Source organism: Dermochelys coriacea, chromosome 13, assembly GCF_009764565.3.
Source record: "Dermochelys coriacea isolate rDerCor1 chromosome 13, rDerCor1.pri.v4, whole genome shotgun sequence".
In the NCBI taxonomy this organism is placed as follows: Eukaryota; Metazoa; Chordata; order Testudines; family Dermochelyidae; genus Dermochelys; species Dermochelys coriacea.
The window spans coordinates 7,147,488-7,170,686 of NC_050080.1; the positions used below are offsets into that span (position 1 = coordinate 7,147,488).

The following is a 23,199-nucleotide window of genomic DNA, read 5'->3' on the forward strand; positions in this document are numbered from 1 at the left end:
GGAGTATTTTGCATTTGTCCTTATTGAATTTCATCCTATTTACTTCAGACAGTTTCTCCAGTTTGTCCTGATCATTTTCAATTTTAATCCTATCCTCCAAAGCACTTGCAACGCCTTCCAGCTTGGTATCGTCCACAAACTTTATAAGTGTACTCTCTATGCCATTATCTAAATCACTGATGAAGATATTGAACAGAACTGGAGCCAGAACTGATCCATGCAGGACCCCACTTGTTATGCCCTTCCAGCATGAGTATGAACCACTGATAACTACTCTCTGGGAATGGTTTTCCAACCACCTTATAGTAGCTCCATCGAGGTTGTATTTCCCTAGTTTGTTTATGAGAAGGTCATGCGAGACAGTATCAAAAACTTTAATAAAGTCAAGATATATCACATCTACCACTTCCCCCCATCCACAAGGCTTGTTACCCATCAAAGAAAGTTTTCCCAGTTTTGCAGGAGGAATCAGCATCTATCATTGGTTCAGCATCACTGTGGATTGTGTTTCTGTAACTTTTTCCAAACAAAAAAAAAAAGTTCACAAGAGTGAAAGTTAAGAATCATATTTCTACCTATCAAATAAACATTTCTGTAACAATTAAAGTTAGGCCCAAGCCACAGAGTGCAGAGAGTTTGGCGGTGTTTACGTTGGAGGTTTTAGTTCCGTTCATTATAGAGATATGAACAAGCCAAAAGTTCTGATCTGGATCTGAACCCAAATTCCCCCACAGTTTAGTCATTAGATGTTCATCATTTGCAGCAAGCAATGAAGTGCACCTTTCATTTTGTACCCACAATTGTTTGCAGTCATAAAATTAGAGGCAGAATGGAATCCCCTATTAAAAAGTGTCCTCAAATGTCCAAATATTATTAGGAATCTGAATTTGCTCTCATTTACATTGGTGTAAATCAGGATCAACCCCATCGAAATCAGTGTAGTTACATGGATGTCAGCAAGACCAGAATCACATCCATTTATCTTACATCACCCTCTTCATTCTGCCTGTGATGAGCTCAGAAAGGCCAGCCTTAATGTGTACAAAGGTGTCTCAGATCGCCCTCCTTACTGCTGTACTTGCCCTGCTCATAGATGTATATAACATAACATTTCTAGGTCTGAGATTTCATTCTGAGACCTCCCTGTTCTAGGTGACTCACGCAGTGGAAGCTGCAGGCTGCAAACCTTTTAAAAGAAAAAAAAATCAGAGAAAAATAAATCACTTGGATGTAACTGAAGATCGTGTCCCTGTCCCTCCTCTCCTTCTCTGATCCTTGACTATATTCTTGTTTAGAGTTTTGTATGGTTATTCTTAGTTTTCTGTCCAGTAAATCTGGTATTAAGGTGGTTATTCAACTGGAGAGTTCAGGTTTCACTAGTATTACATGAGTTACGAGGAGTAATTGTGTGATGTAAAAATGACTTATATTAATCGCATATCTTTGACCATTTTCACATAATCTTGGGTACAGAATCATTTTGACAATTCATCATTTGAAGTAAAATCCTGAAAAAGTATATTTTTTAAAAAGTAGAGCTGCAATGGGTTGGCTCAGCACTTTGCTGGTCAAGTTGAGCCTCATTGCTGCAAGGTAGGGCTCGCAAAAGGTTATGATCTTTTCCCTGAATTCTTGCTCAAGTTCTTTGTTATGACACTGACCAGACAGAGCCTTTGAAAACTAGAAATTATCCCATGTTAGAAAATGACCTTGAAGAGTCATGTTAACTAATATGTCAAACATGACTTTGCAGTCACAGAATTGCCAACTCCAAAAGTTCAAACGTCATGAGTCAGCCTCCCCCCGCTTAAAGCTTTGCCTTAAAATTGGCTTAAAAATAGGAGATTAAAAAAACAATAATACATTTTGTGTCCTTTTTATTTGCCTTCTGCTGTTTGAGCCTGTAGGAGTCACATTTTCAAGCTATTCTCCACAACCATCACTGCCAGAAACTGAACGAGGGGGCCTAATTCCTATACTCTCCTGCTCAAAGCCTGGTGGGAAGATTGCCCAGGGCTGCTGCAGGCACATTTCTCATGCCAAAGGGCTCTCTGCATACCTCGCACACTCCAACAGGGGTCTCTGCTCAGGTCCCGAACAAGCTAACAGCTAGACGAGTGCAGGCCAGGGATCCGTGACCCTGCGACTACACTGGCCCTATCTCCCTGCTGGAAGGGCGTGCAGTGGTAGCAGCCATTGTACCAGAATAGGGATTGCACTAGTGGCCTGAGTGTTTATGCAAATTCCTACTTGCCTTACACTCTAGCCCCTTGTAGTGCCCCACACAAAGGCCAGCTACTTACAGAAGGCTTTGTGCTTCATAGCACGGAGTCCATTTGGAAGGGGAACATCTGGGTGTTCACTCACCAGCTTCCATTAGGTCTGGTTGTTATTGGTCACCAAAAGTGAGAGGCAGGAGAGTTCCACCTGGTTTATAACCATCAGGCTCTGAATACTGCAACTTAGGGCCTGGTTCTGCTGCTGTGGAAGCCAGTGGGATTTTGCAGTTGACATCAAGGGCAGCAGGCCACATGTACACTCATCAGCTACCGACTGACAATGAATGGGTGAGGGATCTGGGAAGGTGACAGACTGGAGGCCCATTGAAAAGGAGCAGACAGGGAAGGTGTTGAGACCTGAGCAGGGGGATGGAAGAGCTGGGCAGGTGGTCTATGAAGATCCCGGAGGCAGTTAGAACCATATTTAAAATGGCTGCCTAGCTGCATCCATTTTTATCAGATATCTGACTTTGTTTCCAGGAGCAAAATCACATAATGGGGATTGCAGCAAAACTGCTGGGAACCACACAGGACTCAGCTCAAGACCAGGGAACCATCCTGTCATTGGCACGGAGCTGGGATGATTCTCAGAGCAAGAAATAAAGGCCTGTTTGACATGAATAGGGAATGCAGGATAAGCAACACTGTAGGGAGGCAAGCAGAGAGTCAACGGCCTAAGGCAACACAATGTGTCAGGAAGAGAAAGCAGCAGTGCTGGAAGATTTATGGGCATGATTTTCCTCCAATGTACCCTGTTGCAAATCAAGTCACCACATTGAGATCACTGGAGTTAGATGGGGATAGGAGCAGCATCAGAATCGAGCTCTTTATTTAGGGCAACAGGGCAGTCCATGGATGGAACCCAGTTGTTTTGAATGGGGAATTGTCACTCCTCACTGCAAAGGTGCACTGCTGGTACAGTTTGCTCTGATTAGTCTTGTGACAGGCCCCGAGCCAGGCCTTTCAGTGGCCCAAGGATTATTTTTATGAAAGCGTTCACCTCACTCTAGTTCACGCAAGCACACATGAGAGATTATAAATTAGTGGTTTTATAGGAAACTTGGTAGGGGAGAAAAAACATGAAAGGAAGTTAACAGCTGCAAAGAGCCCAATGGTTTCACTGGAAAATCCCCTGTCAACTGCTAACTGTTTTCCATTAATGAGAATGCAGGATATGCTCTGGTAGGTTTACAATTCTTTGTATAAAATTCTTACACAATCTCAGATAATTGCAACACATGTACCATTCCACTCTCTCTCATGAAATTGGAATTATTTTTTCCTTGAGAGCTGAAATTAAAAACAATTTATTAGAGAATAGTTAATGAAAAAGCACTGGGAGATTACGCAAAGTTTTGAGCTGAATGCCTAATGGGGCTTGTCAGTAAATTGCCTTGGTGGCCAATTATGCAAAATGGGAGACGGAGGTTTGGGAAGGGATTCCAATGATTAGTTAAAGCTTTTCCAGCATTCGCTTGCACAATCAAACATAGATCATTACATTTTTTTGTAGTCCTTCACAACAGAGTTGAGTAAAATTTTTTAAAGTACTTAAGTAATGATTTAGGTGCTTAAATCCCATTGGGTTTTAATGGAATTTAGGTATCTAAGTCACAGAGGCACTTAGGAAAGGAAACCCCATATACAAAGAGACAGTATTTTAAGGTTTGTTCTAAGGACTAAAGGTAAAATTTTCCATTCATTTTTGGAATAAAATGACCATGTAACCAATCCTGCAATGTGATCTGAATGGCCGGAGAGCTGTCTCCATGTGGAAGCTCACTGAGGTCTATTTCTTAAATATTAGTTTCTTAAATTTATTATTTGCATGTTGTATTTTTATTTGCCTAGTTATTTGCATGTTGCATTAATATATACTATTGTTATGATATCTCCTGCAGCTAACAGCCAAGATCAAGGCCCCATTGTCCTAGGAGCTGTACACACATATAGTAAGACACAGTCTCTGCCCTGAAGAGCTAACCATCTAAATAGATAAGATAGAAGAAGGGTATGCAGGGAAACAGACTACAGAAAGAGAGTGATTTCTATGCACTGCCTGAATGGATTACATTTTAGGATCAGGACCCATGTCTGTACATGGTCATCAGCCACTTTAGGGATAGGGATTAATTTTCCTTTTGGTAGAGGGGAAAATATTCACTGGGATAAACAGCCAGACATATGGCCTCTAATCAAAGTGATGATCTTGGTTTTCCTTGGCTAGCACCCAGAGAGAGCAACCTTCACTGAGGACAAATGATTAAAAAAAAAAAATTCAAGAGGAGCAAGATGAATGTAAGCCAACAAACAAACACAGAGAAATACAAAGATGAAATTCAAGCTGCCAGAAAGAATTTTGAGGCCCTTGGCTGCTTCCCACCCCACCCCAGGTTTTAATGACAAAGCTGTCAAACTGAAAGACCTTTATAGACATCTTCATTATTGCAGGCAGGTTTGAAATGGAAAATTGCTTGACACAGGAGCTGCAATGAATAGTGGTAGTTTGCTTGGTATAGTGCTGGGTGTTAGCTGCCCTTTGCAGAGCCTGCCCCAGAGCCCCTTGAAGTCAGTGGGTCCATTGGTTCCAGTGGGCTATGGAGCACTTCCACTTTTTTTGATGAAAGAAGGAAATACATGTTCAATATCACAGGAACTAGGGGATAGAAAAGTGCTTTTTGATAGTCATGCCCCATCTCCTGCCAGGGCAGGCATTTTCCCTTATGTTTTGCTTACTATATGGTTAAATGTTTTTAGTTATTTAAATTTATATAAACTGTAAGAAAAGAGCATCCGTCCAATGCTCTGTGGACCTGTGCCATGCATTGAATATGCCCTGGACAATTTTCATCAGTTCCCCCAGAGTCAGTTCAACTCCAACAACATAAATATAGCTGCAATTAATTCACCCAGGCACACAATCTCCAGAGACCCAACCCCACTGCCCAGCCCAACCTCACACCCTTATCCCCATGGCAAAAGCAAAAAGCCGGACTGGAATGCTGACAAGTGCAGGCTGTTACAGCCCTGCGGAGGAAGGTAGTTGCAAAGGTCAGGGGCTCTGACAGAGGTCAGCCCTCTCTCTGATCTGGATGAGGCTTAATGTGGTGGCAGCTATGTCACCAGGAGAGAGGCAGTCTCTTAGGTAGGTCCCAGGACATTTAGAGCTTTTATAGCTCAAAATAGCTTAACTGATGGGATTTCACATCATTGTAGGCATGGTAACAAAAGACCCTAGCTTGGTCTCCCAAGTCTGGTGATGTTGCAAAGGAATTCAGGTTTTTCAACCCACTTCTTCAGCACATTGCCTAAAGACACAAAGTTTCACGCTGCACTCCAGCTACAGGTAGGGGGAATAAAAAGAAAAAAAGAGCAGCCAATGGATTCTGTGATCCTCAATTATTTAGGTTCCAATACCTTTGAAGGCTATTTCTACCTCATTGAAATTTATGTCTACACTTCTTTCTTATATCATATCATTGTATAATTGCTGAACGTGCACATGAAAAGAGAAAGCAAATGATCATACATGAGGCCAAGTGAATGTGCCTCTGTTTATATAAATAACAGAGGTCGGAAACTTCAGCAAGAAGCATTCCTGCCAATGTCTTGGACAGTCAGAACTGAGGAAACAATTTAACTCCTAATTGTACCATTAGTGCCAGCCGTTCAGAACCAAGTCAACAAGCTTGACGTGAATTGACACATCCCCATCCCAAATCTAACATTTCTCTCTGTTGGAATCTGTATGAAGCTATTAGGTAGGACAAGAGAGCGTTCTTTACAGCATGCTCCCAGCTGAAGGCGACCTGTCTATAATGCGTAAAATATACCAGAACAACTCTAGTCTCCTACTCGGTCAGTGATTAATACAGTAACTTTACACTTAAAAATAAATGTAATTAGTGCCCACTTACTGCAATAACTCAAAATATGTATAATGAAGGATTAATATACAAGGAATATATTGTCCCAAGAGTCTTAGATATGCAGTAAAAGATGGACAATTGTAACTAAGGGAAATTCAGATTATAAATGTCAATAATAATTATTTGGATAATTGAATACCAGATTAAAGGGAAACTATCAATCTGGGTAGGCTAACAAAGAGAACTTTCTTCAAGGAAGAAAAATCCTATGAAGAAGTCCTAGAGGACAATGATTAACATACAGGGGACAAAATGTTACTTTGTTAAGAATTCAATTATCTTGTAAATAGCTTGAGTCTGTTTCCGTGTTAAATTTTTGCTTTGTTGAGGAGCCCCTTTGTTTTCCCCCCTCAGCTATAACAGCCTGATTTGCAAAAGCTCAGATGTATAACTGCTTGCACAGAAATGTGTGTGCCTACTTTGTATATGCAATTACCACGATTGCCTGCACAACTGGCCATTTGTGCATACAAGTACCTGATTTGCATATGCAGTCAAATGTCTTAACAGTGATAGTCTCTAAAGTCTTTAAAAATATTTAAAGACTGCAGGGATTTACTTTTCTTTAACTGAAGTTGGTTTTTTTTCCCCCAAAGAGGTTGATGTCTATTTTAAGTAAAACTGAAAGATGCAGGATTGTTTCTTTTTAAGTCTGCACATCCAGTCCAAAGGTGGATATTGAGAATTATTGTCTCTGTGTTGATAATGGAGCAATTCAGATTGTCAAATTTAAATTATTTCCATTCCCCACCCCCAAAATGACCACACACTTTATTGTATTATTACATAGCTGTTGTGGTTGGGCTTTTTTTAATGAAAGTTAATACTTAGAAACAGAGATGAGAGTTATATTCCTGTTTAAAAGGACACCTGTTGCTGATAGACACATTTGTAATACAGGTATATATTTTCTATAGTATTTTGAGTCTGCTTTTGTTACTAATTATTCTAATAAATAAACAATATTACATGTTCCAAGGGTCTATGGGAAGAATTGTCGACTAAACCATCTTGAGAGTTCCAGTTCAGAAGTGTTCATTTATGACATCACAGAGATTCAACACCCCAATTTTTAGTCTTTTCACCCCACTACTTCCCCTGCCTCAGTTAAATTGCTCCAGGGTTTAGGACACATCAGCACCCCTTAATTTTTATGAGCCAATTACACTTCTATCCATCTGTATATAATGTCACTTTTTAAAAAGCATATGTATAGAAACGAGCTCCAACATCTCTGCTATACTCGACAGTGCAATTCATGCAGCACCTGGTTGAAATATGCATTTCTTTAAGGAGAGGATATTATGTAGAGACATCATCAGCATCGCCAAGCCCAAGCCACAAAAAATTAGGAGATTGGCTAAGCACGAAAAACATTGGGTTCGTTTTATTTGCCATTTGGTTTGAGCATGTAGGTGGCACTCGAGTCACGTTTTCAAGCTTTTCTCCTCAACAGTAAGGGACAAAAACTCACTCTTTTTCTTTTCATTTTTAATGCAAGTTGAGACTCTCCCCTCCTCACACACTTCCAGGAGCTAGAGCTTTAAGAAAATCACCAAATATCACTGGACAAAATTGTGAGAATTGGCATGTCTGCATCATTCTAATCTAGCAAATGCTTTGGAATTTGAAGGACAGCTTCCTAAAACTCCTGCAAGGTCTTCTCATTCCTCTCTCTAGTGACTGTTTCAAACTGATAGCCCTCACCTCCACACCGTAGCATGCTGAAAACCCCAGTATTCACCCTAGATGATAGCATGTGCTGGGCTTTTTGTTTTGTATCCATTCTTAATCTCCTTCATTAACATTTTGATTTTTGTGGGGGTGGAGTGCCTTCAATGAAAAGTCCTTGCCCAAGTCCTCTGTAAAGGCCTGCTCTACTCTTAAAAGTTTTACTAGCATCGCTGTGTCAGTTAGAGGTGTGATTTTTACTGATATAGCAATGATGGTCAAAGCCCTAGCTGCAAACACAGTTATATTGGTACAACTGTCCTTATACTGGTATAGCTTATACCACTTTTGATTTCAATGGGAGTTAAATCCCATCTAGTGGGATTTTCAAAGCACCTATCTGCCACTGTACCTTTGAAAATCTGGTCTTGAGAATGTAAATTAAGGCAGATGAGTCAGCTGAATAAATTGCTACTTTAATACTTAATCACATTAAGTATCATTTGTATCTGGCTCTCCCATATTAGCCTTATCATGTTGCACCTATCTATTTAAATGAAAACAAGGCTTTGTTCATCTGATTGGTTTCCTTTATTTTTGGCAGGTCTTTCTTACTGCAACAACCATTGTCACACAAGCAAGGTTAGGCAAGATTGCTCTTAAAAAACATACAGCCATGTACAACGGTCTCAATACCTTATCAAAATGCATAAAACACATGGAAAAAAGTATCAAACACACTTCACATATATAAGATACCAGCACATGCTAGATTGACAGAGACAGATAACCAAGATCATGTACCAAAATGTTAGCTGCCCATGGGATTACAAAAGTAGGCGCAGCCAGCAGTGCTGCTTTGGTTTTTCTGGGCTTGATTTCACTGCAACCGTCAGACTGAGTTATTCCAGTAGAGCTAGCCTACAGTACGTCCACACTGCAATCAGACTGAGTGACTGCAGCGCATGTAGACACATCTCAGGTAGCTTCACTGCTATTGTGACTTGAGCTAACTGTGATCTAGCTCCATCAAAGCAAGCTCAGGTATGTCTACATGTGCTGCGGGCACACCTCCAATTGCAGTGCAGATATACCCCCAGTGTGAGCAACTGCACTGCAAAACCACACTCAAGCTTTATAGAGCAAGTGGGTTAGCAGCTGAGTTGTGAGTTGGGTTGATCCCTTCACCTGCATTAACAACTCAAGCATCAGCAGCACTCAAACTTCATCCCGCTAGCTTGACGGACCAGCTAGCTCCAGCTTAAAAGCACTGCTTAACTTGAGCTAGAGATTTTTGTGTGTGGATTGGAGTCAGGTTAGACATACAACTCAAGCTAACAGCTAGGGTGACCAGATGTCCCGATTTTATAGGAACAGTCCCAATATTCAGGGATTTTTCTTATATAGGCACCTATTACCCCACACCTCATTCCAATTTTTCACACTTGCTATCTGGTCACCCTGCTAACGGCAGTGAAGACAAGCCCTTTCTGTTTTCTTTTTTAAGATCTCAGCTTAAGAATTTCCTGGAGTTTGAAAGGGTTTATCAACATGCAGGTTTGCACTGGTATGAATATGTGATTTTAAACTGATTTAAACCAGTGCAAAAGGCTGTGTGTTTCAGTTTAAACCAGGCTTGTTTCAATTAATTTAAATAGCTTGGGAGCAGTTTTAACCTAAACTGAAATAAGCCACTCTTACACTGAAATGAGTGGAGAAAACACAGGAGTTTGCACCAATTTAACTAATTTGTGTGCAAATTTGTATGTGGGCACCCCCAATTTTCTTATAAACCGTCTCACATCTTCCCAGTTCCACCACTCCCTCTCTCTAAATCAGTGGTCTCAACCTATTTTACCATTGTGGGCCGCATCCAATACTACCTGTATGGCCCTGAGGATGTCACATAGGCACAGCTGGGTGCTGATTGGGTCGCAAGTGGCCCATGGGCCACAGGCTGAGAACCACTGCTTTAAGTAGATAATCCCTGACACCACTTTTTACTTAAATATAGACTCACAGTCCACCAAGGGCCAGTTTCAGCTCTGGATTCTGACCAGTGTAATTCCTAATTGACTTAAAATAAAATATGAAGATTTCCTGGTTAAAACTCTGAACAGCACCATCGTCTGGATTCCTCTTGAATGCTGCAGGACTCAGGGTGACCAGATCTGTCACACAGACGGGTCCAATAATTGGTACGCTCTGCAGTTTCCTGCATCATTTTCACCAATATGGTGTGCGGCTGATAGAGGGAAATGTGAAGCCAAAGACATAGCCTTGTGTTCTCTCCTGCAAGTCCTGTTTATAGCAACTATGCTTGAAGTTTCCTGACAGTTTTAAAACACCTACCAGCAGTGTCATCTGGTGTCAGGATATGGGGCAGTGAGCTGTAACCGCAAGTCCACCACTGGCTACTACCGGAGAAAAAGCACACAAGGAGGAGGGTTCGGCTCCTCTCTTTGGTCCCAGATCACGTGCATGCTGTAAACTGTTGTCAAGCCATTGGACAGGATCACCATGATCTATTAATATCTCAATATGCATTAAAGTTCAGCGCATATTAGTGGAGCTCGTTAGCACCCGTGCAGTTAAAAGGTCCGTCAATATTTTCATTATGAACCTGTGCAATCAGAAGTTTATGACTTGGTTGTAAATATGTTCTGAGCCAAAATTTAGCACACATACACAAATTTTCAAAGAATCTGGGCATTAAATCTGAGCCTGCAAATTTCACACCCACAAAGTTTTGGTGAGTGCAGGTTTGGCAGCAGGTGTAAATTGCTATGTCTTCACTAGGTAGCGACAATAATTTACACCAGTTTAGGGCCTGGCCCTGAAATGCCCTAAGCCATGCTTGAAACTGATTCATATGTTGTGGCAACTGTCTGCCTCAACAGACGATGGCATAAGTGTCAAAGCAGATCAGTTGCTAGGTGTTGTGAGGCAGCATCGCGAGTGGCTAAAAAGGCCAATTCTCGAGCGACAGTCCTTGCCACGGACTGGAGAACAGAACTGAAACTTAAAACCAAGATGCAAGATTGAGGCCCCTTTGAAATTTTGTCCCTTGCTCATTCACTCCACAAGTACAATTTTTTAAAATGCAAATGCTAAACAGAACCAAATAGGTTTATATAGAATGGGAGCGGGGAGAAGACAATTTATGATTTTACATGAACCTCCATATTTAAAATAAGCCCTAACAAAATAAAATTGCAGGCTGTTAAATCCTTCCTTTCACAGAACTCTCATTGATTGCAGCAAGAGGTCCACATGAGACAGCTTGCAGAATCACCTCTTTAGACCATAAAGTGGACTAAGGCTTTTTGGTATTTAAAGTCAAAAATTATAAATAACTTAACACAATCAGGCTCAAAAGCATGTACTACAGCGGCATGGTAACTCCTTTGGTGAGCATTCAGCAGTATGGATTCATAACATAAAAAAAAGCCCTACAATTAACATAAATACATAACATGCACTTTTTCGGGCTCTTTGGAATGTCTCCTGCATTCCTTTCAATGCACACTGGGAACAGACCTAGTGAAGCAGAGAGCACTTGATATTATGGATCCACAGTCCAGAATGTGAGCCACCCTTCATATACATTCACAGCATATGGCAAACAACTCTGAACCCATTCCTTTGTACACCCTGATAGTACCTATATATGTGGCAATACTGAGGCACACAAGGGCAAGTTAAGGACAGTCCTTGGTATTATTAAGTTCATTTAGTGTTGATGAAAGGAACCGATTGACAGCCCTGGAGATAGGAGTGATCTTCTCAGCCACAGAACAGGTAGACCATGGACACCTGCAATGCATGATTCCCGCACTGCTCAAATGCCTCGTCTCTGTGCTGGAGAAAACATCTCTCAGAATGAAAGAGGAGTTCACTCTCAATGAGCCATTCAGTCCTTGGCATCTCTGCTGAGACTCCCAGCTAAGGTACCACTTAGTGTCAACTGGGATGGCATTTCCTGCACTAGGAACTGGACTAGAGCTACCAACTGATTTCACATAGGCCAGGAGCTGCTTTGTTCAGGCATTAGTGAATTCAAATTCAAACTGGTGACCTAGAGCTGAAAGGCTCCATAACCCATCAGCCATCCCCTGAGCTAAGTTTTAACTCTGAATTTCCTCCCTCCTCTGGGTTTAGATCCAGCCCGTAATATTCTCTCAATAGATTTTTTTCTATTTAAATTCTACAAAATAATAATATTCTCTTCTGCAAACAACCATTTGCACAACAGCTATTAATAGACATTACAGTCCTAAACCTTTCAGCAGATTTCATTTGCTGAACCCATCTTTACAGCTACTATAGATCTATGTACACAGCGTCTGTGTCCATCCTTTGGGCCTCTCCAAAGATCAGGAACGTACAGAGCCCCAGGGCATTAACTGTAGCCACAAGGTTGAAAACAGGAACCCAGGAACCAGTGGTTTCAATCAGATGTCCAGCTAAATACACACAAATGACACCTGTGTACAGAGAGAGAGCAGAAATTAATCAAATAGAAATAGGCCAGGTCCTTGCCCTGTAACGTCAGCTCAGCCAGAGGATCCCCCAAATGAGGGATAATTCCAGGAAAATCCCTTACCTAATAGGGCTCCACCTGTATTTCCAATGCCTGTAAAGAGAAGGAAACCACTGCATCACATCAATTGCGCACAACGCTTCTAACCATAAGATACTTGCTAGGAATCCGTGAGCACACATTTAGCATATACTTTCCATAATAGCTCAGCTGTCTAGTGTGTGGAGGGCAGGGTCCACCTCCTCCCCATTGCTTTCAGGATGTCTTGCTCTCCCAGGGGGATGCAGAGACTGCACATGAGTCTGGCTGCTGTGTGGGAGAGAGGACTCCTTGCACGCTCCCTATGCACCCATAAAGCCACTCAGTTTCATAAGTAGGGCCCTACCACATTCACGGCCATGAAAAACGTGTCACACACCGTGAAATCTGGTCTTTTGTGTGCTTGTACCCTATACTATACAGATTTCACAGGGGAGACCAGCGTTTCTCAAATTGGGGGTCCTGACCCAAAAGGGAGTTGCGGGGGGGTCACAAAATTATTTTAGGGGGATCGCAGTATTGCTGCCCTTGCTACCCTTACTTATGTACTGCTGCTGGCAGCAGTGCTGCAATTCAGAGCTGGGCAGCCGGAGAGCAGTGGCTGTTGGCCGGGCACCTCGCTCTGAAGGCAGCACCCTGCCAGCCGCGGCACAGAAGTAAGAGTGGCAATACCAGACCCTGCCATCCTGACTTCTGAGCTGCTGCTGGTGGCGGCTCTGCCTTCAGAGCTGGGCCACTGTCCAGCAGCTGCTGCTCTCCAGCTGCCCAGCTCTGAAGGCAGCGCCGCCACCAGCAGCAGCGCAGAAGTAACAAGCAGTTACTTGAAGCAGTAGCGCAACCCCCTCAACAATAACATTGTGCCCCCCAACTGATTTTTTGGGTCAGGACTCCTACAATTACACCACCGTGAAATTTCAGATTTAAATGCTGAAATCGTGACATTTACGATTTTTAAAATCCCGTGACCGTGAAATTGACCAAACTGTACCATGAATTTGGTAGGGCACAATCTAGTTCTTTGTTAATTTCTCTCTGACATGCAGAGCTGGGTCATGGATATTAACAATCTCTACCTTCTGTTATATTTCTGCAACCCTAATAAAGTCAAAAGGCTACCTGGATTAATCCACGTTTTGCCCTCAGTTATTTGTGTTTACATGTAGTTTCCTCAGAATTATCCCCCATATATGGGTATATTTTCTGTGCAAATAAAAATCATTAAAAATGCCACCTTACCAAACAACAAGCCAGCACACGAAGGAGCCAGATCCTGTACGTTGACTGAAATGCCACTATTCACAAAAAGAAGAGAAATTAAAGGCTTTTTATTTTTAAACAGGTTTTGATTGTTTTTCAGAATTTACACGAGATAAGCACGCTGTTGCTCAATGAAGGGAACCAGTCTGAACCAACCCAGTGGGGAGATGAAGGAGGAAACTGAGAACCTAAATATGGTTGAAATTGGACCAAGATGGGAAAATAACTGAATGGAAAGACTTCAAAACAAAAGAAGCAAAGAGCTTGGTCATTAGTTCCAAAGGTTAACAGCCCTTGCTGTTAAAAAAAAAAAAAAGTACCTTATTTCTTATTTTAATTTGTCTGGCTTTAATTTTTAGCTATTGGTTCTTCTTCTGCCTTTCTTTGCTTCTATGATAACTCAAAGCTAGAGGCAGAAAAAAACCCAAACAAACAGTTGTGCTAAAGTTGGGAAGAAATTCCTAGTTCTAAGTGGGCTGAAGTAAATAACAGTTTAAAAACTATGGGGTGAATTTGCCAATGACTTTGCTAGAGGCTGGTATATGTAGGAAAGTGCTGTGGAAGCTACGCCCGTGCAAAATTCATAATGCAGCTGAGACCTGATCTGCAGCAACCTGGCTGCCCCATCTGGTAAGCAGCGTATTAATCCATTACCCCCAGTCTGGCCCTATGCTGCGCTGTTTCAGAACTAAGCTGAGGTAGTGGGAAAGCGGTGAGAGAAATCCTTGAATTTGAATCGTGTCATATATTTAATATTTCCCAGCAATGGGAATGGGATTTACAAGGATTGAGCTGGCTGTCTTGAGTTACTGACACTTACAGTGCTCGTGTTCTGGACACTTCATCTTTATGTACAGTCATTGCTCAGTAAAGCCTGTATAAATCCACAAGCCTTTGATCTTAGATTAGATGGCCAATAGATCTCTTCATGTGTAACAAATAAAAAACGATTCAATATGTCTGCCAGGTGTTTGGCATAAACTTCCTCTATAAAAGCAGCGTGGCCTATTGAACGGGGCACTAGAATCGCAGGGTTGGAAGGGACCTCAGGAGGTCATCTAGTCTAACTCCCAGCTCAAAGGAGGACCAATCCCCAATTCTTGCTGCAGATCCCTAAATAGCCCCCTCAAGGATTGAACTGACAAACATGGGTTTAGCAAGCCAATCCTCAAATCACTGAGCTATCCCTCTCCCTAAGGGCTGAGCCTCCGAAGACCTGAGTTCTATTCTTGGCTGTGACATTGGGAAAATCACTTCATCGCTTTGTGCCTCAGTTTCCCCCATGGGGATAATGATAACTGCCTCCTGCGTAAAGGGCTTTGAGAACCACAGATGAAAAGTAGTCTGTCAAAGCTATGTGTTAGTCCTATGATGATTATTACCTGTGGTTAAAGGTCTGAAGTCCAATTGAGACAGATGCAAATACTATAGCTTTGCAAAAACTGGATGCCTGACCCATGCACAAGGCGAAGATGCTTGATACACCTGAGCCAATGACCTGAAGGAAAAAGAAAATTAAAGATGTGTCCGCAGCAGATTCACAGTGAGTTGCTGTGAAAAAAAGTAGCTCCTATTGCAGATGGGCTGTCCCTTTTTGAAATACGAAGGGCTTGCTACGGTTCTGAACACAGAGCTGGGTAGTTCTTATGACTTGTTTTCCTCTGTATGGCACCTGCACATTCCTAAGGCGACAGCCTATCTGCCCAGACAAGTGCCCTTTTGCGAGGCAGAGGCAATGGAGCATGTTATAGAGCAGTGTTTCCCAAGTGATGGGTCCTGACCAGTGTTCCCTCTCATTTTTGAGGTCCATGTGCAGAATGAATTTTGTTATGTGCACCAATATGGAGGTGATGTGTCACACATAACAAAATGCATGTGGTGGCGGTGGGCCCGAGGGGTTCAGCATGTGGGCGGGTGCTCAGGGCTGGGGTGCAGGCTCTGGGGTAGGGATGGGGATGAGAGGTTTGGGGTTTGGGACGGGGCTCAGGGCTGAGGCAGAGCATTGCGGTGCGGGGGGGGGCTCTGGGGTGAGGCCAGGGATGAGAGGTTTGGGGTGCAGGCTTCCCCGAGGGTGCGGTGGGGAGAGAGGACTCCCCCCAGCCCTCTCTCACTGCAGCAGCTCAGGGTCAGGGGAGAGGCACCTCTCCCCGGCCATGGCAGTTCCGGTGGTGCTGGGGCAGGCCGAGGTAGGGGCTCCTCCCTATGGCCGCAGCAAGTCTAGGGCAGATCTGTGCTGGGGCCGGCGGGGAGGGGCATCTCTCCCTGTCACAGCCCTGAGCCCCTGTGCAGGGCTTAATAGACAGCTGTGCGGCCGTGCATCTTAGAGGGAACTTCGGTCCTGAGCCACAACTGCAGGGGTAATCAATTATTTTTTGTCATGGTCCAAATTTCTGGTCAATGGTATAGTCAAGATCCAGCCTCCAGCAAAAATAATAATAAACCCCCCCCAACAATAATGACAATAAGTAAATGAAAAGATATCAGGGTCCGTTCAAAAGTGGTCCGGATTTGGCCCACGGTCTGCCTATTGACTCCCAGTGCACTAGTGGGTCGTGGGAAGGGTCTAGGTGGGTTGCCAGTCACTGCCCCCCATGCCACTCCCCCCGTTTCGTGTTCTTTTCTGCCTGGCCGGGGAAGCAGGCAGCAGCATGGGGAGCAGGATCCAGTGCAGAGGAAGCAGCCGGAGCCAGTGAGTGGACAGTCAGGAGCCTGGTAGCTACTGTGGCCTGGTTGTAGGGGGAAAAGGGCTGACTGGGTGCAGCAGCAGGCAGGGCTGGGAGCGTGAGAGCAAAGGGCTGGGGGGAACTGAGCAGGGGTTTTGGCCAGGATGGTGAGGGTAGAGCAGGGTCTGAGAAGGGGAATGAGGAGCAGAAGGCTGAGAACAAACTCAAAATTGCTGGTTTACACTCCCAGGATTTAAAAAATAGTCGTTTCTGTACATCTCTATATAACGGGAGCTCCCCATAAGAGACAAATGCAGTTGGGGGCCACCTTAGTAAAAAGTTTGTGTACCGCTGTTTTACAGAAGGGATGCACTGCTCTAGCACAGGGATTTTATTCTTGTTCATTCTTTTGCTGTTTCCTTTAATCTAAAATCTGAAGAGTCATTCGGTGTGAAAGAACACGCTTGTTCTGGAGGCCTGACAAAAACCCTCCATATTGCTCACAAAATTGCCACTCCCAGGCAAACTGTTAAAATGTAATGGTTTGTCAAAGCCCAGTGAAAAGGTCATGGCCTTTCTCTGTATTTCCCTTCCCATGGAAGCTGGTTACCAGCTATCTGCATATCTATAAAAGCTCTTTTTTTGTAATCAAGTTCATGAGTCCAGTTTCCCAAGAGCTCGAATCTGATTTCCACTGTTAGACTGACATGCAAAATCAGTGCTAACAGATAACTGATGTTTCACTCACAGGCTTTCGTTTTCTTACCTGCATGAACTTACGAACGGTGATCGTTTTATAGCCTGAAAGGGAAAAGGAAGACGATTGGAGGGATTTAAACTAGACCCCTCTCAATGAAGCTGGGACTAATGTTTCAGTCTAGATGAGTTCCACACCCATAGCATTGGGCTCATGCCAGGAGAGTGAGTAAACTTAACACACAGGGTCAGATTCTGTTGTCAGCCAGGTGCTTACAATTCCCATACAAGATAAAGGCTATGGCTACACTACGAGGCTAAAATGTGCTCAGCGTAGCTGCTGTTTGTCGGCAGGAGAGAGTTTCCATCCCTCACGAGCAGCAGCGTCTTTGTCGGCAGGAGAGCACTCCTGCCGACAAAGCGCTGTTCACACCGGGGCTTTTTGTCAGTAAAACTTTTGTTGACAAAAATGACAAAAGTTTTGCTGATGAAGTGCCAGTATAGACAAAGCCAAAGGGCGTTACAAATACGTAGAGGCTGTGTAGAGGACAGTATTTATCCAAGTTCCAGGCCAGAAGCTCAGCTTCCCCTTTCTCTCTTCAAACCCATCTCCTCCCATCCAGTCTTTTCTTTGCCTTATGAAAAGACAGAGCTGATGAACAACCCAAGGATCTCTTACCCTGATTGATCAGGTGATCAGACAGGAATCCGCTAAACAAACTTGTTGGGATTGCAACCAGCCACGGCACTACGTTAAACACCCAGCCCTGAAAGGGAGAAAAATCCTCACAGAAAAAGTGAAGAGAAGCAAGGTTCACATCCTGCTAGTGGAGCAGGGTTTGTTTGCAGCTAATGGGTTTTATGCGGTAGGGGCTGGGGGGCATAGGAGATTAGGGTTTATCCTTTTCTGGTGCTTTTGCTCACCTAACATAGGAATTTTAAGCCACTTTCTCACAACACTCTGCCCAATGCTCTATACAGTTCTGGTGCACTCCAGGATGGGGCCTGAGGTCTGTAATGTATGTGCACACATGGTGCTGTATAAATAAGTGAATTGTTAATGACCATAAGGTCTGACTGGCTTTACACCCATGACAGAGAGGCAGAAATTTCTCTCTACAGCCATAAGGAAGGATTAAAAGTGGAAGAGTTTACTGGAAAACAAGGTTCTGCAGCACAGAGCCTATATGCAAACTGTGTATTCTATCCAAACTCATGGGTCACCAGCAAAACTGCAGACTACATTCAGACTTCAGACGCTATATTACTAACTAGCATTGCTATGCAGCTGAGGGAACACAGCTGGGTTTTCTGATGCCAGGGTTGAGTTTTCAAGACTGGTAAAGAGGAAAATCTTGCTTTGTCTTTTCAACTGAGTAAGTGTATTATGGATGTAACTGAAGATGACTAACGGAAACATTTTCAAAAGCACTTAAGTAATGTAGGAGTCTATATCCCACTGGCTTTCAGTGAGACAGAGTCAGATTTTCAGAGGTATTTAGGTGTCCAGTGGGATTTTCAAAAGCACCAAAAGAGGTTAAGCCCCTAACTGACTTCAATGGGAGTTAGGAACCTAACCTGTTCAGATGCTTTTGTCAGCCTCAGTAGACACATATCTGTATCATTAGGCACCTAAATACCTTTGAAATATAACCCTTAGTCACGTTTGAAAATGGAACTTAGGCTCCTAAATTGCGTTGGCAGTTTGCAAAATAGGAGCCTGATTTTCAGAAGCGCTGAACACCTGCAGCTCCCAATGATGCCGGCTGGAGCTGTTCTCGTTCAGCACCTCTAAGCTTGTGGCCCAAAATATACACAAAGAACATAAGGACATATAACTGTGCCACTTTGTTATTTTATAGAGTCCCTTTTCAAATCATAGCACACTTCACAGCATGGGCCAAAGGTACAGGATTCTTTTAACTGAACTGGACATTTGCAGAGGGAGAAAAACAGCTCACCTGCAGCATGTATATTTGGCCAGTAGGTGACATAGTTTTACCACAGTAAGGATTATTGTCAACCCTTTAAATTTACATTGAGTGAATCCACGTGTTATTAATATTAATGAAGCAACGACCAGATGCAGGAATATTATATAAAGCATCTTACATAAGGGAACAGGAATTAAATATGTAACAGATGGCTAAATTACCAAATCACTGCTACCCAAGCGTATTACCAGAAGTGCTACAAATCTTGTTATAATAATATGTTTTCTGGTTTAATACATGATTTTAATACAAATATCAAATATGTCATAAAGCCCTGGTTAATGTAATAAATGTAAGGGGCCCTGGGAAATTCCAGAAACACACGACAGAGCCACCATCGAAAAGACAATCTCGGGATTTCTGTGGGCAGAATGAATTGTAAAAATACGAGATCTCAGCCCGGCAGAATTTTAACCAAGTTTCAGAAAAACAGGAGATTTATTTGTGCAGAGCCGAGAGAGGCCTTTTTTCAGAGCTTTGCAAATAAAAAATGTGTATTAATTAGTAATGAAAATTGTTATCATTGTAACAACTAACAATACCACGCCTCTGAGCTCAGCTATGCCAGTATAGTAACAAAGCCCCATGGTAGTTGTCTGAAATTGCTTGCAGCTATGAGCTCTGTGCCATCCTCACCCACAACAGGGCAGTCTAGAGATCATACAAAACTCTGTGAGAAAGGGATCCATGACGGAGAGCTGCTGATGCGGGGGAAAAGCAGCATGTTGACACTACTGGAAAGGGTCAGAGCAGGCAATGCTATTTCTTGGTACTGCTGGTGCATTTGGATAGTTAAACAATATGGCCAGATCCTGCAATCAGATCCCATGCAGGTGCAAGTGGGGGGATTTGATGGCATGGATCAGGGCCTACATTTGTAGCTTTGTTTTAGAAGGGACATGTGGGAGGTACAAGTTTCTATACCCCTATTATTAAATAGCTGCATATATCAAGCATATACTCCCTTCTTGCCAACACCTTCACGTAAGAATCAGGGGTAAAGACAACAGGCAACCACCATGTATCTATGGTTACAGCACATCCATATGGGGCAGAAATCATTCCTCCTTCTTCTTCCCCCTTCTCTCCCTCTCAGCAATGCTTGATCCCAAGAAAAAGCTTTTCTCCTATATTGACACTGTCTTCCTATCTCATCCAAAATCCGTGGCCTAGTTACCAGCTGTGTGTTTTGGGGGAGTTACATTAGATCTCATGGGCTACAAAGGAAGCCTTGGACAGTGCAGGAGCGGCTTCTCCTTGAGAGCTTGACATTATGGAGCGACCAAGAGTCTTACTCCCTGACATATTCTCAGAGGGAACCCTGTGGCAAGACAGGGCAAGCGACAAAATGTGAGTGAACCTGTCAGAACAATGCGGAAGGACTAGACCAATCACAATCAAATGTAGGGGCAAAGGGGACTAAAGTCAACCTCCTAATGTTATTGGCTCAGATACTGAAAGGACCGTTCTCTTCAGGCCTGACCCAGAGCCCGCTGAAGTCAATGCAAAGATTCCCAATGTTAACAGGAGCTATGTAAACATATGGAGAATACTATATCTCTTTGTTCATACTGAGCTTTCAGAGTCTCCCCTTTGCTATGGTGTCAGCCTACCTTAGACTCGGGAAAAGTGTCTTTAAAGAAAGTTGGCAACCAGGAGAGAAGGGTGAAAAATGTACTGCCCGTAGCAAGCTGAGCGACTATGACAGCCCTGTAAATATACAATGGGAAAAAGAATCCGTCAAGACGACAGATCACATTGGATAAAAAACGGGGATTCTAGCTACCCGCTCCTTCAAGGCAGTGATGTCAGGCATATAAATAAACCCTCTATAGCACTGAAGCCACTTCCTGCGATTTATTGGAGATAACTAACCCCAGCTGACTGCCAGAGCAAGAGGATAGAGCAATGCACCAGCTTATTCATGATGCTTTCACCATGATGCTTTCATCATAGGCAGCTCTGAATGGGGCCTTGATATCTTGATAACTTATGATACAATCAGTGCTGATAACCGTCATACTCATGGAGTGCGTCTCACTATGAAAGATCCCATCAGCTCCTGACTTAGAGTAGGACTTGTGCCCTTCCTTGGGATTTTGTTTAGGACTGTCAGGCAAACTTGTCCATTCAAGCCCAGATATTAACGATAATAAGCAACTGATTTAATTTAGTACACTAGTTGGGATGGTGTTGACATTTAAACAATAACACAGGTGGTTTTGAACAGAATCATATCTGACAGGACACTTCAATGCAAGCGTACCAGGAAGAATTACTAGCTTCATGTTAAGCCCACATTATTAATAAAGCTTCATTCTTACCTTTGCATCCTCTGTACCCTTTCCAGAGTACTGGGGTATTGCCCATTTCCCTGCTTATCCCTTTACTAGCTTTAAAGCCATGGCCATTTTCCCTCAGATCCTGTCACTGTCTTTCATTAAATGGCCACAAGGCAGATGTGTAGAGCAACGCGAAATCATTCCCCTGCTCTGGGCTGGACAGTGTTAAATCCAGAACCCTAAACTAGGAGGATGTAATGTCTCCTGACATAGTTTATTAAGTCAAAGTGACAATTAAAAGAGCATTTTTTGGTTTTCACTCTCTGCAACCAGAGCAAAGATGACAGCACCCAGTGACCTCTGAGCAACAAATGCAGAGTGTATGCAATGCTAGACAAGGTGCGGGAGGTAATATCTTTTATTGAACATCTGTTGGTGACAACAACAAGCTTTCGAGCCACAGGTCTTGGAAAAACCTGAAAAGGAGCTCTGTGTAGTTCGAAACCTTGTCCCTCTCACCAACAGAAGTTGGTCCAATAAAAGATATTACTGCCCCTACCTTGTCTCTCTAAATACAGAATGTGGCATTATGCCCTGGACTGCTCGTAAAACAGAACCACAGACAAATATAATTCACAGGGGATTGGATGGTGTAAAGAAATTCACTCTGTAATATGGTAATACCCAGCTAAATGATGATGATTAATTTACTGCCTAGTGATAAGCTCATTGGTGTAATGATTATTGTTTTGATTTGGATATTTACATAGCAATGATTCATAAACCTGTTAAAACTTTCTAAAAATAAATTGCTATCAAATAAAAATAGCAACCTTGGAAAGACCCACCATTCTGCCCCTGGCTGGCCTAGTTTGGAAATGCATGGTGGTAGTTAACTCCAGGAGCAAGACACAAGGGCTTCAGAATGGAAAGAAGATGGAGCAACAACAAAACCAAATTCTGCATGAGAGAGGGGCTGACATCCACAACACACATGGCTGTGACATTTACTTACCAGATAGGGGCCTTTTTAAATAACTGCTTCCAGGGAACTTTGGTCTGTTTGGATATCGAGAGGCCGTTTGAAAAATGTTCTAAGCAAATGATGAGTTCTGCAGGGAAAAAATATATCAAATCAAAGCTATGTTTTCCAATAGTCTATACAGACACGCTGGATCTGTTTTATCCTAGGGCTTAACCACATGGTTTAAGAACTGCTTAAAATGTGCATTCTAAAGGATAACCCCAGAACATCTATGCATTAAGCGATAAAAACTACATTCAAGTAGCCGTGATGTCTTACTGAACTTCCTCCAAACCCCATGCATACACACATGCCTCCAGACACAACAAATCAAGAATGCATCCGATGAAGTGAGCTGTAGCTCACGAAAGCTTATGCTCTAATAAATTTGTTAGTCTCTAAGGTGCCACAAGTACTCCTTTTCTTTTAACAAATCAAGAGTTAATGCTGAACCTCTGTCCGGAAAGGACCCTGGTGCCGTCTCAATTACTGCCACTGGCCTTCACCAATGCAACCTTACCCTGCTCACAACCATGCAGAAGGCTGTTGCAAAGATCATTTTCCTAGCCCATCACTTTGCCCACATTACCCTTCTCTTTGCATCCCTCCACTGGTTCCCCTTCTCTGCTGCATCAAACATAGGCTCCTTGTCTTCACTTTCAAGGCCCTTAATGGCCTATTCCCCACCCTACCTATCATCTCTCATTCACTGTCACCTCCTGCCTGCCTCCATTGCTCAGTTGATACATTTTCGAACAAGCACTTCTGTGATTCTCTCATGCTGCCCCTTACACTTAGGAGACGCTCCCCACCGGGGCACTG

At 43.0% G+C, this 23,199-nt stretch overlaps 1 protein-coding gene across 1 annotated transcript in view; it reads right to left on the bottom strand.

Moving 5' to 3' along the window:
* Nucleotides 1–8,357: 8,357 nt before the first annotated feature.
* SLC17A9 (solute carrier family 17 member 9) overlaps nucleotides 8,358–23,199 on the bottom strand; it is a 39,137-nt gene continuing 24,295 nt past the window's right edge. The window contains exons 6-13 of the mRNA XM_038370133.2: nucleotides 22,369–22,465; nucleotides 20,685–20,781; nucleotides 17,757–17,844; nucleotides 17,148–17,182; nucleotides 15,101–15,216; nucleotides 13,698–13,753; nucleotides 12,486–12,515; nucleotides 8,358–12,366 (exon numbers count right to left, since the gene is read on the bottom strand). Of these exons, the coding sequence (XP_038226061.1) occupies nucleotides 12,203–12,366; nucleotides 12,486–12,515; nucleotides 13,698–13,753; nucleotides 15,101–15,216; nucleotides 17,148–17,182; nucleotides 17,757–17,844; nucleotides 20,685–20,781; nucleotides 22,369–22,465 (683 nt within the window). The 3' untranslated portion in view covers nucleotides 8,358–12,202. The remainder of the gene's footprint in view (nucleotides 12,367–12,485; nucleotides 12,516–13,697; nucleotides 13,754–15,100; nucleotides 15,217–17,147; nucleotides 17,183–17,756; nucleotides 17,845–20,684; nucleotides 20,782–22,368; nucleotides 22,466–23,199) is intronic.